At 35.4% G+C, this 13,741-nt stretch overlaps 1 protein-coding gene across 9 annotated transcripts in view; it reads left to right on the forward strand.

Annotated features, from left to right (window-relative positions):
* Positions 1–13,741, forward strand: part of REV3L (REV3 like, DNA directed polymerase zeta catalytic subunit) — a gene marked incomplete at its 5' end in the record, with an annotated part of 188,424 nt that overhangs the window by 113,427 nt on the left and 61,256 nt on the right. For all 9 annotated transcript variants that reach the window (XR_014267494.1, XM_082475066.1, XM_082475072.1 and 6 more), the window contains 3 exons: positions 3,310–4,223; positions 6,044–6,123; positions 7,459–7,584. Coding sequence is in view for 8 of the 9 variants with exons in the window: in XM_082475066.1 (XP_082331192.1) it covers positions 3,310–4,223; positions 6,044–6,123; positions 7,459–7,584 (1,120 nt within the window). The remainder of the gene's footprint in view (positions 1–3,309; positions 4,224–6,043; positions 6,124–7,458; positions 7,585–13,741) is intronic.

The raw sequence follows: 13,741 nt of genomic DNA on the forward strand, positions 1-13,741 counted from the left end.
AGGATGTCATAATACTTAATACATAATACTTATAAAAGTATTATAATTATCATTTTAAAGATAGTATTTATTTCTAAAATGGTAAACTTTCATAATTTTAAAAACTTCATTTTTTAAGTGTTTGAAAATAAGCATACATATGTTTTAAATACTCTTATGATATATCTCTAAATGAAGATTATTTTAAGTTGTTTCTATTACATACCACTCTCTTTTCATGTTGCCAACATCTTCAATCATATTGGTTTTTTTTGTTTTTTTGTTTTTTTTAACATCTTTATTGAAGTATAATTGCCTTACAATGGTGTGTTAGCTTCTGCTTTATAACAAAGTGAATCAGTTATACATATACAATATGTTCCCATTTCTCTTCCCTCTTGCATCTCCCTCCCTCCCACCCTCCCCATCCCATCCCTCTAGGTGGTCACAAAGCACCGAGCTGATCTCCCTGTGCTATGCGGCTGCTTCCCACTAGTTATCTATTTTACATTTGGTAGTGTATATATGTCCATGACACTCTCTTACCCTGTCACATAATCATATTGTTACTATTGTTAGTTTGTATAGTTATTAGGGGTGCAATATGGATTTTGGTTCCCCTTATCTCTTCTTTCTTTCAAGAATCTTTTCAGAGAAGTGGTAAACAGAGAGACAGATGCGCACGCGCACACACACACACACACACACACACACACACACACGGCCAATAGCAAAATCTGAAGGAATCACAGCACTGGCCTATTTGTAAACCAGTAGTTAAGTAGGTATCCTGTCCTGCCTGCTTCATCAAGATAGAACATATCTGATAAGAGTTAAGTTGGGGAACATGGCTTAATCCAGGAAGTTTAAGTGATGGCTTTTGGTCCTGCCCCTGTGTCTTTCATCCCTTTTCCTAATCAGTTGCAGAGAGAGGCAGTTCATTTCACACATCCAGTCAGAAGCAGAGAAGAATGGCTAGGACTGCTGAGGCAGACCCTGCTTAGTCTAAATGATGGAAAGAGATATGAAGTGCCAACTAAGGCAAGAGGCCACCCTGCATATATGCACTGACCTTGAGCACCACAACGCTCCTGACCCTAGTGAAAGAGACAGTGAGTGCTGGGCTTTTTACCCGAAGATTAGCAATAATTTCTGCAGGAGTCCATTTAAGAAAGGGGTGAGAAAAAGTCATCAGAAATATAGAGTAGAAGAAGTTCCCTCCTCTAAGGACTTGAAGTGAAGGGCAGAAAATCCCTCCCCCTACCTTACCCCCGCACTTCCTAAAACACAGTTTTGCTGTTCTGTTTTGCCCAGTACCCACATGTGGCCTTTTAACATGAATGGAACTCTTTCTTTTTATTTCACTGCCAGAATATATGAATGTATAATCCTTAGACATTAGTTTCCATTATTTTGGAGGCTTTGACTTTACCAGTAGTGATTATGGTATATTTTTTCATTGATCTATATTTTCTTCCTCAGCCTTACACATCTTTTTAATTCCCAGTTAATTAATCATGTGCTAGTCATTTACTCTGTGTTGCTGTTAGTTGTTGTCCAACTTTGACACTTGTTCTGCGGCTGAAATAAAAGGATGATAGTCATGATATTTGAAAAACAATTTTTTTTCATTAAAAACTGTGTATTCACTGTAGAAAATTTAGGAAGTATAAAAGAAGTAAAAATTGCACCATTTCTCTACCTAGTAACAACCACTATTAATATTTTAATGTGTTTTCTTACTTTTTTAAAGTATAGCTTTTATTTTGTTTTATGAAATGTTCTTACTGTAGTCACAATATTGCATTGAAATTGATTCACTTACCATTATAATGTAAACATTTTCTAAATTTGAGTCTGTTGAAGCATCATTTTAATGGCTGCATAATATTCTATCATGTGATTATTACTGGACAGAAAGGTTGTTCTCTGTTTTGCTACTATACATAATTATGTGATTAGTATCTTCTTCATAAAGCATTTCTTCTATTTTGGAATTTTTACTTACAGCTCTCGAAGTAGGATTACTGAAAAATTTCAGGCTCTTCATATATATTAATTACAACATGAGCTGTAGCAATTAGCATGCTGCTGACAGTATTCAAGAAAGCTGAACTTACCACACCTCAGCAATTTTTGCTATTTTTGACTTCATTATGATCTCTGTATTATTAATATTAGAGTTGGGTATAGTCACATGACATGTGTACTCACTTCCTTCAATAGCAATAATCCTGCTTCTAATTTTTCATAAAGCTGCAAGGTGGGTGTTGGGAAGGTATTAGATCCTGATTATGGAGTTAAATAGTAGGGGCCAAAATCTTTCCATGTAAAGGGGAAAAGGAAATGTGGTAACTCTGGTGCTACTCCTTCAGCTTCAATCAGAAAACAAGAATTCAGTTCATTGAGTTTTATCTAGAGAATGACCAGGTCATTTGGGAAATCATGCCCTATGAGAAGTAACTGAAGAAACTAAGAACTATCTTCATATCCATGAAAGAGATACCATGAAGAAGAAAAAGAGTTATTTTATGTCGCTGCAGAAGGCAGAAATAGTACCAATGGACATGTTAGAGGAGAGAGGTTTAGCTTAATATTTATAATAACTGTTGGAAACTAAACCAGGTTACCTTTTAATTAGTGATTCCTCACATACACATACATTAGTAGCACTTAAATTGTGTGGGCTCTGCCAACTCCTAAGTTCTTATGTTGGTATTAAACCTTGTCATGTAAAAGGAAGAAAGAATTATGGTAGTTTACCTCAACTGTATGTAATTTTTTGTAATATTTAAGGGAATTTGGTAGGGTACGAAGATTTGTTTGAACTGACTGGCTTTGCTGAACTACTATGTACAGAGAGTAGAGAATGTAGAAAGAGGCTATAGATAAAATCCAGGGATATAGTCTCAGATGTAAACTCTTCCATTGTTTTTATCCTTATGTGGTGACAGTGGAAAATTATTTAAGATCAGAGGAAGGGAATCTGATGAGTTTGTACTATCTCCTTGAAGAAAAGAAGACTTCATTGGACACTTCAGACAAAAAAAAATACCTTCTTTCCCTGGTATTGATGATACCTTCTGAAGGAAGTTAATTTAGTAGTCATATACCTGTGAGGAAAAGCATATTGAGACTAAAGATAGAGTGTACCTGCCTGCATAAAATGTGTGTGTTGGAGGGGGTGGGTAGGGTGTGGAAAAGGAAGAAAGAGGTGGGCATTTTTAAGACTCCAAAAGGAACTTTTAAAAATTTCTAGGTTAAGGAGCTAAATATTTTGGTAATTGCTCTTTGAGGCAAAACAGTCGTTCTAAATTATGTTGTTTATAGGGAGATCGGTGGACGGCTTCTCATGGTAGAAACACGACTTCCAAATGATCTGGCTGAGTTTGAGGGAGACTTTTCCTTGGAAGGACTTCGTCTATGGAAAACAGCATTCTCAGCAATGACTCAAAATCCAAGATCTGGGTCACCCCCTCACAATGGCCAAGCAATTGTCAATAAAGGGTCAAGTAATAGCCATAAAATGGTTGAAGATAAAAAAATTGTGATTATGCCTTGCAAATGTGCCCCAAGTCGACAACTGGTTCAAGCATGGCTTCAAGCCAAAGAAGAATACGAACGTTCCAAGAAACTGTCTAAAACGGAGCCAACTGGAGTTGTAAAATCTGATGAGAACTTCAGCTCCTCAGTTAATCCAGATGACAAACCTGTAGTGCCTCCAAAAATGGATACAACTGCACACATACTCCCCACTACAGCACATACCAAGGAAGATGTTGATAATTCTCAGATTGCTTTACAAGCACCAACCACAGAATGCAGTCGAACTGCAAGTGAAAGTCACATGCTGCCACCATTTGCTTCTGCAGATGATGCTGAGAAAGAAGAGGATGATGATGATGACTATTGTGTTGGTTATAGCTCCCCTGATTCTCCAGTGATTCCCCCTTGGCAAGAAGCAACATCACCAGATTCCAAAACATTAAATGGAGGTGACAGACCCTCATCACTAGTAGAGGACCTACATTCTCTGACTATTGAGAACTTCTTAAAGCCTGTAAAAGATGGTATACAGAAAAGCCCCTGCAGTGAGCCTCAGGAACCTCTAGTGATATCCCCAATTAATGTTAGGAAAAGAACTGGGATATGTGGATCACTTTGCCTTCATAGTACACCAATCATACAGAGAAAACTTGTGGAAAGGCTTCCTGAGGCAACTGGCCTTAGCCCTTTGTCAACAGGTAAGTTTTACAAGTAACAAAGCCTCCATAAAACTTTTCAAATATTAGAAATGAAAGCAGCATTAGACTATGTAATGAAAATCAGAGCTTTTTAAATGAAATTTTAGCTCAGCTAATGAGAGATTATTATTTTATCATGTCTTGGAAAGACATCACATGGAAACTTTTTTATCTTTCTGCTGTGAAATATACTTATATCTACTTCCATCCTATCTTCTTGCCTTCTCGGTAAAATATAAGAGCCCTTTCAGAAACCTTACCTTCTTCTCAACTTGATTTTTCCCATTGGCTTTGATACATACCCAAATCTCTCCCACCCTTTGAAATAGAAAAAAAACCAAACACCTGCCTTGACCTTACATCTTCTGGCTTCTGCTCTTTTTTCTCTGCTTCTCTCCTTTAAAGCCAAATTTCTTAAAAGATTTGTCCAATTTGACAACTCTATTTCTTAACCTTCTACTCATTTCTCAACCCACTCCAAACTGGATTGTGCCCCCATCATCCCACCAGTATGGCTCTTGTAAAGATTCTTTATAACCTTCATGTAGCTAAAGCTAATGGATGTTTTTCAGTCTTCCTATCACATACCCTCTAAGCAGCCATTGTCCTGCTGACCACACCTTCCTTCTTTGAGCTTCTCCCCTTAGCTTTTCCCCTACTCCTCTGTTTCTTCCTACTTGCTTTCCTTTGAAGCTTATCTCACATTCTCAGTTATTATCTGAATGTTGGAGTTTATTAAGGCTTAGCCTTAAGCTTTCTCTATGTTCTCTCCCTCAATGACCTAATTCCTGCCCACAGGATTACTATAGATAACACAAATTTAAATTTCCAGTTCAGAACTCTCTTTTAAGCTCCAGAACACTATATCCAGCTGCCTTTGGCATTTCTACTTGAATGCTCAAAGCCACCACAAGGTCAGTATTTTTTAAACTTAATTTATGATCTCACTGCATTCATTCACCACCAACCACATAGCACACTTTATGCACACACATGCCTGCACATTGAAAACCATTGGTCCTCTTTCATTTTTCCTTATTTCAATGAATAGTACCACGATTTCTCTGTCACTGAGTTACACAGGTCAGAAACAAGGGATTTATTTATAATACTCACCTGATTGCCTCACTGCCTATCCTGTGGTTTCCACACTTCTTTGTTTCCTAAATTACCCATATCTCTCTACCTCTGTCTCTGCCACTACCAAGCCCTCATCTCTCACCTGGGCTTCTACCCTAGCCTTCTTATTCACCCTTACCAATCTCCAGTTTTTTTTGCTCAGTAATCAGAGAAAATCCACGCTCTGTTCCTAGTTAATTCCTACTCTTTCTTCTGATTTTAGCTCAGAAAACCCTTCCTAATCTCCCCGGCTAAAAATTCCCAATTATATTCCCCTTTGTTGTACTTACCCCAGTTATAATTTTATTTTTCTGTGTGTATTGATATTTGATGAACGTCTGATTTTCTCTCTAGACCCCACAAGGGTAGATACTGTCTTTTCCTCATCATCATAAATACTTGATAAATCAGTGAATAAATGGATTAAGTGATTCCCTAGGATCATAACTTAGGTATAAAAATCAATAATTAAAATCTAAATGTTTTTATTTAATAATACAAATTTTAAAAGTTAGCGTGGGGAACACAGGTTTGAATTAGTTTCATTTTTAAATTATGAGGTCTTTGTGAGGAATTTATAGGACAATACTCATGAATGGTACCTAAGAGTTTGGAACAACAACAACAACAAAAAAACAAAAAAACCCCACAGAAGCAGGCAATTTTGATATGCATGTTAAATATAAAATTTCTTTCTACAGAACCAAAAACCCAGAAATTGAGTCATAAGAAAGGAAGTAACACTGACGCTTTTAGAAGAGTACTCTTAACACAAGCAAAGGTAACTATGCTAAACATATTTAAAAATCAGTGGATAAGATCCATTCTTATTCTTAGATTTCAGTTAGATAATTAATAACTTTGTGTCTCAATTTTTTAATAATTTTATTATATTTTTGCATCATTTTATTTACATATCTTTGAGACAACAAGAAATTGCCTAATTTTTTTAAAGTTTTTTTTGTTGTTGGGATCTAAAAGATTCTTATATGTAAATACAAATATTACAGAGAAAGTGAATATGATAGCCAAAATGTGGATTATGAGGATACAAATACATTAACTGATTACTGGCAAAATCAGAACAATCCAATGACAGCAGAGCTCAAGTAAGTGATTTTTGATCCCACCAAAAATATATCCTTTTTCTGGGTTTATTACTTTTTTCTCAAATATAACATTATTGATTTTTCAGTCCATTTTACTAAGTAGCAAAGGAAAGCAACATTATTTACTACTGAAACTCTGAAAAATCATAAATGCCTTTATTCAAATACTAAAAATTGTGGTAATACTTAACCTAGAAATATATGGTTATGTGAAAAAAGTATACATTAGACATGTATCCTTAGAAATATATGATAGTGATCACTTCTCTATTGGTCACTTCTCATAAATATCATTAACTACATAAAATATATTTTAGTATTTTTATTTTGAGATTACAAATGCTTTTTAAAACTTTCATTTTTAAATCAGTATTATTGAATTACAAGTCATATATATTAAAAACAAGTACGAGTGTATTGTGAACATAAATCAACACTTTGGGGAAAATCGTTAATGGATGTGGAAATCAGAAAAAAATATTTTTTTAAAAAATAGATTCTGTTCTTTCTAACCCCTTGAAAATTATTTATGCTTTAGTTTATCTTTCAGATACATGTTGTATTAGGGTAAAATAAAAACCCACAATTTCAAATCTTCTTTAAACTTTAGCCAAACTAGTTGCAAATACATTGCTTGCTTGCTTGCTTGCTTGCTTGTCGTACTTCCAAGAAAGGTCAAGATAAACGTCCATGTGGTAAAATGTCAACTCTCTACAAGACTATTATTTTCAATATTTGGGGTTTGTAAACTCAAAAATCAATTTATGGTTGGCTTACAGATTATATCAGATATTTCTACATATATACAGTTCTAGTATCTTGAATTACTAGCCTGAAAAAAAATGCTAATAAAATACTTAAGTTCCTTCTTGGATCTAAAGAGATGATACTAGTTTATCGTGTATTACTAAGTACATAAAGTATGTTGTCTAAGCAGAAATAAGTAATCAAAAGAAAGGAAATAATTGCTCATTTATCTTTTTCTGGCTCTGTGTTTTTTTTAATAGAATCAATGTGCAGCAGTAAATACTCCAAAGAAAGACACTTCCCAGATTGATGGACCATCTTTAAACAATACTTATGGTTTCAAAGTCAGCATACAAAACTTACAGGAGGCAAAAGCTTTACATGAGGTAAAACGGTAACAGTAAGGACACATGCACTTTAACTCTTACGTTTTATTCTATGGTACAACTACAGACATTTTTTACTGATGGAGGAATACATGGAATTCTATACCTGTTAATCTTTATTTTGTTCTTATTATCCTTTCTATTTTGTATATTTATATAAAACAGAGAAACGTTAAAACTAGTCATCAGTTATTGAGACTGCTTTGTGGTTTCACAATTTTCACAAAACTTATACCTGACATTTAAAAAGAAGCTAAAATTAGAAAAGGTTGTTTAGCTATTGGAAACTCTGTATGTTACTCTGGGATTATATTATATCCTATCCCAAATGTGGTGTCTACTTGTATTTTCTGTTTGGTTGGCTCAGTGGATTAGTGCTTGCTACAGTTCATTTGTTCACATAATCTTTATAACCCAGTTACTTTCACAGCACACACTGTATGCAAAGACTAGGAAGCTGTCTTGAAAAAATGTACATTCTCACTGGAGAATATGTATGAATGGTTCACTGTAAATTTATCTGTATTAAAGAAAACACAACAGTAACATGTGACTGGCAATGAGGTGAAAATTAGAATATATTTTCACTGTTTATACCTGAGCTGTCAGTATGGTAGCCACTAGCTGCGTGGCTATTGAGAATTTTAAATTTGGCTTATACATCTAGGAATGGAATTTTAAATTTCATTTAATTTTAACTAATTTGTTTCCATTAAAAATTTTGCAACCTCATTGAGATGTGCTATAAATGTAAAATGCATACTGCTTTCAAAGACTTAATAGGAAAATAGAATATAAAGTACCTTATCAGTAATTTTTTATATTGATTATATGCTGTAAGGGTAGTTTTTGATGTATTGGATTAAATGAAAATATTTTAAAATTAACCTATTTTTACCTTTTTTTAATATGACAGCTAGAAAATTTTAAATTATGTATGTGACTTTCATGATATTTCTTTTGGTCAGTGCTGGTTTAAATAGTCGTTTTATGTTTTTGCCCTTATAGCAGAGAATTTGATTCTTTTCTTGGCTTTTTGGTCTCAAGTCAGTTCTGTCTTCTAAGAATTGGATGAGTAGACTAAGAGGAAAATTTAAATATTGTCCTCATTTTTACCCTAAATTTGAACTAAGAATTGTACTTTTGAGAATTAGATTGGAACATAGTCTAACTCCCTCATTGTTTATTTGTACATTTTTTCATTCAACAGCATTCATTTAGTTCCTGTTTTATACCTGGCCTTGTACTCTCCCCTGAAGCCCAGATAAATTAAGTAACAAACTCAGGAATATTTATCTTATCAAGTACACACCCGAAATTCAAAATTTTAAATACTTTGTTAAAAAATATTTATTAAAGCAAATTTGATAGACCTTAACAAAAAGACTTGTTACATTTGATTTTTCTGTTATTATTTGAAAAACATATTTTTCTTCTAATACTGTTATTTTATTCTATGTAACCCTGTTTCAGAATCCTGGGCCTTCCTGAACTTAAGATCACTTTGGGGGTCCAGCAGGTTGCTCATAGCTTCCCATCACATGCTTCCTTCATCTCAAGGCACACTCCAAATAGCTACCTGGTGGTCAAATAGGGAATGAACGAAACAAATATCTACTATACTCTATTCCGTTTTCTACAAAATTGTGCTCACAGCATTTTTTCCTGTTTCCTGTTACCCTGGGCTAATCTCTCTCTCTCTTCTGCATATAAATACTCAATTCAGAAGAGAAAATTTGCAGTCGTTGCCCTTTCTTTTTTTAACATCTTTATTGGAGTATAATTGCTTTACAATGTTTAGTTTCTGCTGTATAACAAAGTGAATCAGCTATATGCATACGTATATCCCCATATCCCCTCCCTCTTGCATCTCCCTCCCACCCTCCTTATCCCACCCCTCTATGTGGTCACAAAGCATGAGCTGATCTCCCTATGCTATGCAACTGCTTCCCACTAGCTATCTATTTTACATTTGGTAGTGTATATATGTCTTTGTTACTCTCTCACTTTGCCCCAGCTTACCCCCCTTCCCCCTCCCCGTGTCCTGAAGTCCATTCTGTACGTCTGTGTCTTTATTCCTGTCCTGCCCCTAGGTTCTTCAGAACCTTTTTTTTTTTTTTTTTTAGATTCCATATATATGTGTTAGCATACGGTATTTGTTTTTCTCTTTCTGACTTGCTTCACTCTATATGACAGACTCTAGGTCCATCCACCTCATTACAAATAACTCAGTTTCGTTTCTTTTTATGGCTGAGTAATATTCCATGGTATATATGTGCTACATCTTCTTTATCCGTTCATCTGTCGATGGACACATAGGTTGCTTCCATGTCCTGGCTATTATAAATAGTGCTGCAGTGAACATTGTGGTACATGACTCTTTTTGAATTATGGTTTTCTTAGGGTATATGCTCAATAGTGGGATTGCTGGGTCATATGGTAGTTCTATTTTTAGTTTTTTTTTTTTTATTAATTTAATTTATTTTTGGCTGTGTTGGGTCTTCGTTTCTGTGCAAGGGCTTTCTCTAGTTGTGGCAAGCGGGGGCCACTCTTCATTGTGGTGTGTGGGCCTCTTACTATCACAGCCTGTCTTGTTGCGGAGCACAGGCTCCAGACGCGCAGGCTCAGTAGGTGTGGCTCACGGGCCGGCCTAGTCGCTCCGTGGCATGTGGGATCTTCCCAGACCAGGGCTCGAACCCACGTCCCCTGCATTGGCAGGCAGACTCTCAACCACTGCGCCACCAGGGAAGCCCCTATTTTTAGTTTTTTAAGGAACCTCCATACTGTTCTCCATAGTGGCTGTATCAATTTACATTCCCACCAACAGTGCAAGAGTGTTCCCTTTCCTCCACACCCTCTCCAGCATTTATTGTTTCTAGATTTTTTGATGATGGCCATTCTGACCTGTGTGTGGTGATACCTCATTGTAGTTTTGATTTGCATTTCTCTAATGATTAGTGATATTGAGCATGTTTTCATGTGTTTGTTGGCAATCTGTATATCTTCTTTGGAGAAATGTCTGTTTAGGTCTTCTGCCCATTTTTGGATTGGGTTGTTTGTTTCTTTGATATTGAGCTGCATAAGCTGTTTGTATGCTTTGGAGATTAATCCTTTGTCCGTTGCTTCATTTGCAAATATTTTCTCCCATTCTGAGGGTTGTCTTTTTGTCTTTTATGGTTTCCTTTGCTATGCAAAAGCTTTTAGTTTCATTAGGTCCCATTTGTTTATTTTTATTTCCATTTCTCTAGGAGGTGGGTCAAAAAGGATCTTGCTGTGATTTATGTCATAGAGTGTTCTGCCTGTGTTTTCCTCTAAGAGTTTTATAGTGTCTGGCCTTACATTTAGGTCTTTAATCCATTTTGAGTTTATTTTTGTGTATGGTGTTAGGAAGTGTTCTAATTTCATTCTTTTACATGTAAGCTGTCCAGTTTTCCCAGCAGCACTTACTGAAGAGGCTATCTTTTCTCCATTGTATATCCTTGCCTCCTTTGTCATAGACGAGTTGACCATAGGTGCATGGGTTTATCTCTGGGCTTGCTATCCTGTTCCATTAATCTATATTTCTGTTTTTGTGCCAGTACCATACTGTCTTGATTACTGTAGCTTTGTAGTATAGTCTGAAGTCCAGGAGCCTGATTCCTCCAGCTCCGTTTTTCTTTCTCAAGATTGCCTTGGCTATTTGGGGTCTTTTGTGTTTCCATGCAAATTGTGCAATTTTTTGTTCTAGTTCTGTGAAAAATGCCATTGGTAGTTTGATAGGGATTGCACTGAATCTGTAGATTGCTTTGGTAGTATAGTCATTTTCACAATGTTGATTCTTCCAATCCAAGAACACAGTATATCTCTCCATCTGTTTGTATCATCTTTAATTTCTTTCATCAGTGTCTTATAGTTTTCTGCATACAGGTCTTTTGTCTCCCTAGGTAGGTTTATTCCGAGGTATTTTGTTCTTTTTGTTGCAGTGGTAAATGGGAGTGTTTCCTTAATTTCTCTTTCAGATTTTTCATCATTAGTGTATAGGAATGTAATAGATTTCTGTGCATTAATTTTGTATCCTGCTCTTCTACCAAATTCATTGATTAGCTCTAGTAGTTTTCTGGTAGCATCTTTGGGATTCTCTATGTATAGTATCATGTCATCTGCAAACAGTGACAGTTTTACTTCTTCTTTTCCGATTTGTATTCCTTTTATTTCTTTTTCTTCTCTGATTGCCATGGCTAAAACTTCCAAAACTATGTTGAATAATAGTCATGAGAGTGAGCAACCTTGTCTTGTTCCTGATCTTAGAGGAAATGGTTTCAGTTTTTCAGCATTGAGAACGATGTTGGCTGTGGGTTTGTCATATATGGCCTTTATTATGTTGTGGTAGGTTCCCTCTATGCCTACTTTCTGGAGAGTTTTTATCATAAATGGGTGTTGAATTTTGTCAGAAGCTTTTTCTGCATCTGTTGAGATGATCATATGGTTTTTCTCCTTCAATTTGTTAATATGGTGTATCACATTGATTGATGTTGCATACATTGACGAATCCTTCATTCCTGGGATAAACCCCATTGATCATGGTGTATGATCCTTTTAATGTGTTGTTGGATTCTGCTCACTAGTATTTTGTTGAGGATTTTTGCATCTGTGTTCATCAGAGATATTGGCCTGTAGTTTTCTTTTTCTGTGACATCTTTGTCTGATTGTGGTATCAGGGTGATGGTGGCCTCATAGAATGAGTCTGGGAGTGTTCCTCCCTTTGCTATATTTTCGAAGAGTTTGAGAAGGATGGGTGTTAGGTCTTCTCTAAATGTTTGATAGAATTCGCCTGTGAAGCCATCTGGTCCTGGGCTTTTGTTTGTTGGAAGATTTTTAATCACAGTTTCAATTTCAGTGCTTGTCATTTGTCTGTTTATATTTTCTATTTCTTCCCGGTTCAGTCTCGGCAGGTTGTGCTTTTCTAAGAATTTGCCCATTTCTTCCAGGTTGTCCATTTTATTGGCATATATATAGTTGCTTGTAGAAGTCTCTCATGATCCTTTGTATTTCTGCAGTGTAATTTGTTACTTCTCCATTTTCATTTCTAATTCTATTGATTTGAGTCTTCTCCCTTTTTTTCTAGATGAGTCTGGCTAATGGTTTATCAACTTTGTTTATCTTCTCAAAGAACCAGCTTTTAGTTTTATTGATCTTTGCTGTTGTTTCCTTCATTTCTTTTTCATTTATTTCTTATTTCTGATCTGATCTTTATGATTTCTGTCCTTCTGCTAACTTTGGGGTTTTTTGTTCTTCTTTCTCTAATTGCTCTAGGTGTAAGTTTAGATTGTTTATTTGAGATTTTTCTTGTTTCTTGAGGTAGGATTGTATTGCTATAAACTTCCCTCTTAGAACTGCTTTTGCTTCATCCCATAAGTTTTGGGTCATTGTGCTTTCATTGTCATTTGTTTCTAGGTGTTTTTTGATTTCCTCTTTGATTTCTTCAGTGATCTCTTGGTTATTTAGTAGTGTATTGTTTAGCCTCCATGTGTTTGTATTTTTTTACAGTTTTTTTCCTGTAATTGATATCTAGTCTCATAGCGTTGTGGTCAGAAAAGATACTTGATACAATTTCAATTTTCTTAAATTTACCTAGGCTTGATTTGTGACCCAAGATATGGTCTATCCTGGAGAATGTCCCATGAGCACTTGAGAAGAAAGTGTACTCTGTTGTTTTTGGATGGAATGCCCTATAAATATCAATTAAGTTCATCTTAATGTGTCATTTAAAGCTTGTGTTTCCTTATTTATTTTCATTTTGGATGATCTGTCCATTGGTGAAAGTGGGGTGTTAAAGTCCCCTACTATTACTATGTTACTGTCGATTTCCCCTTTTATGGCTGTTAGCATTTGCCTTATGTATTGAGGTGCTCCTATGTTGGGTGCGTAAATATTTAAAATTGTTATATCTTCTTCTTGGATTGATCCCTTGATCATTATGTAGTGTCCTTCTTTTTCTCTTGTAATAGTCTTTATTTTAAAGTCTATTTTGTCTGATATGAGAATTGCTACTCCAGCTTTCTTTTGATTTCCATTTGCGTGGAATATCTTTTTCTGTCCCCTCACTTTCAGTCTGTATGTGTCCCTAGGTCTGAAGTGGGTCTCTTGTAGACAGCATATGTACAGGTCTTGTTTCTGT

Source organism: Balaenoptera physalus, assembly GCF_965194825.1.
Source record: "Balaenoptera physalus genome assembly, chromosome: 9".
Classification (NCBI taxonomy): Eukaryota; Metazoa; Chordata; class Mammalia; order Artiodactyla; family Balaenopteridae; genus Balaenoptera; species Balaenoptera physalus.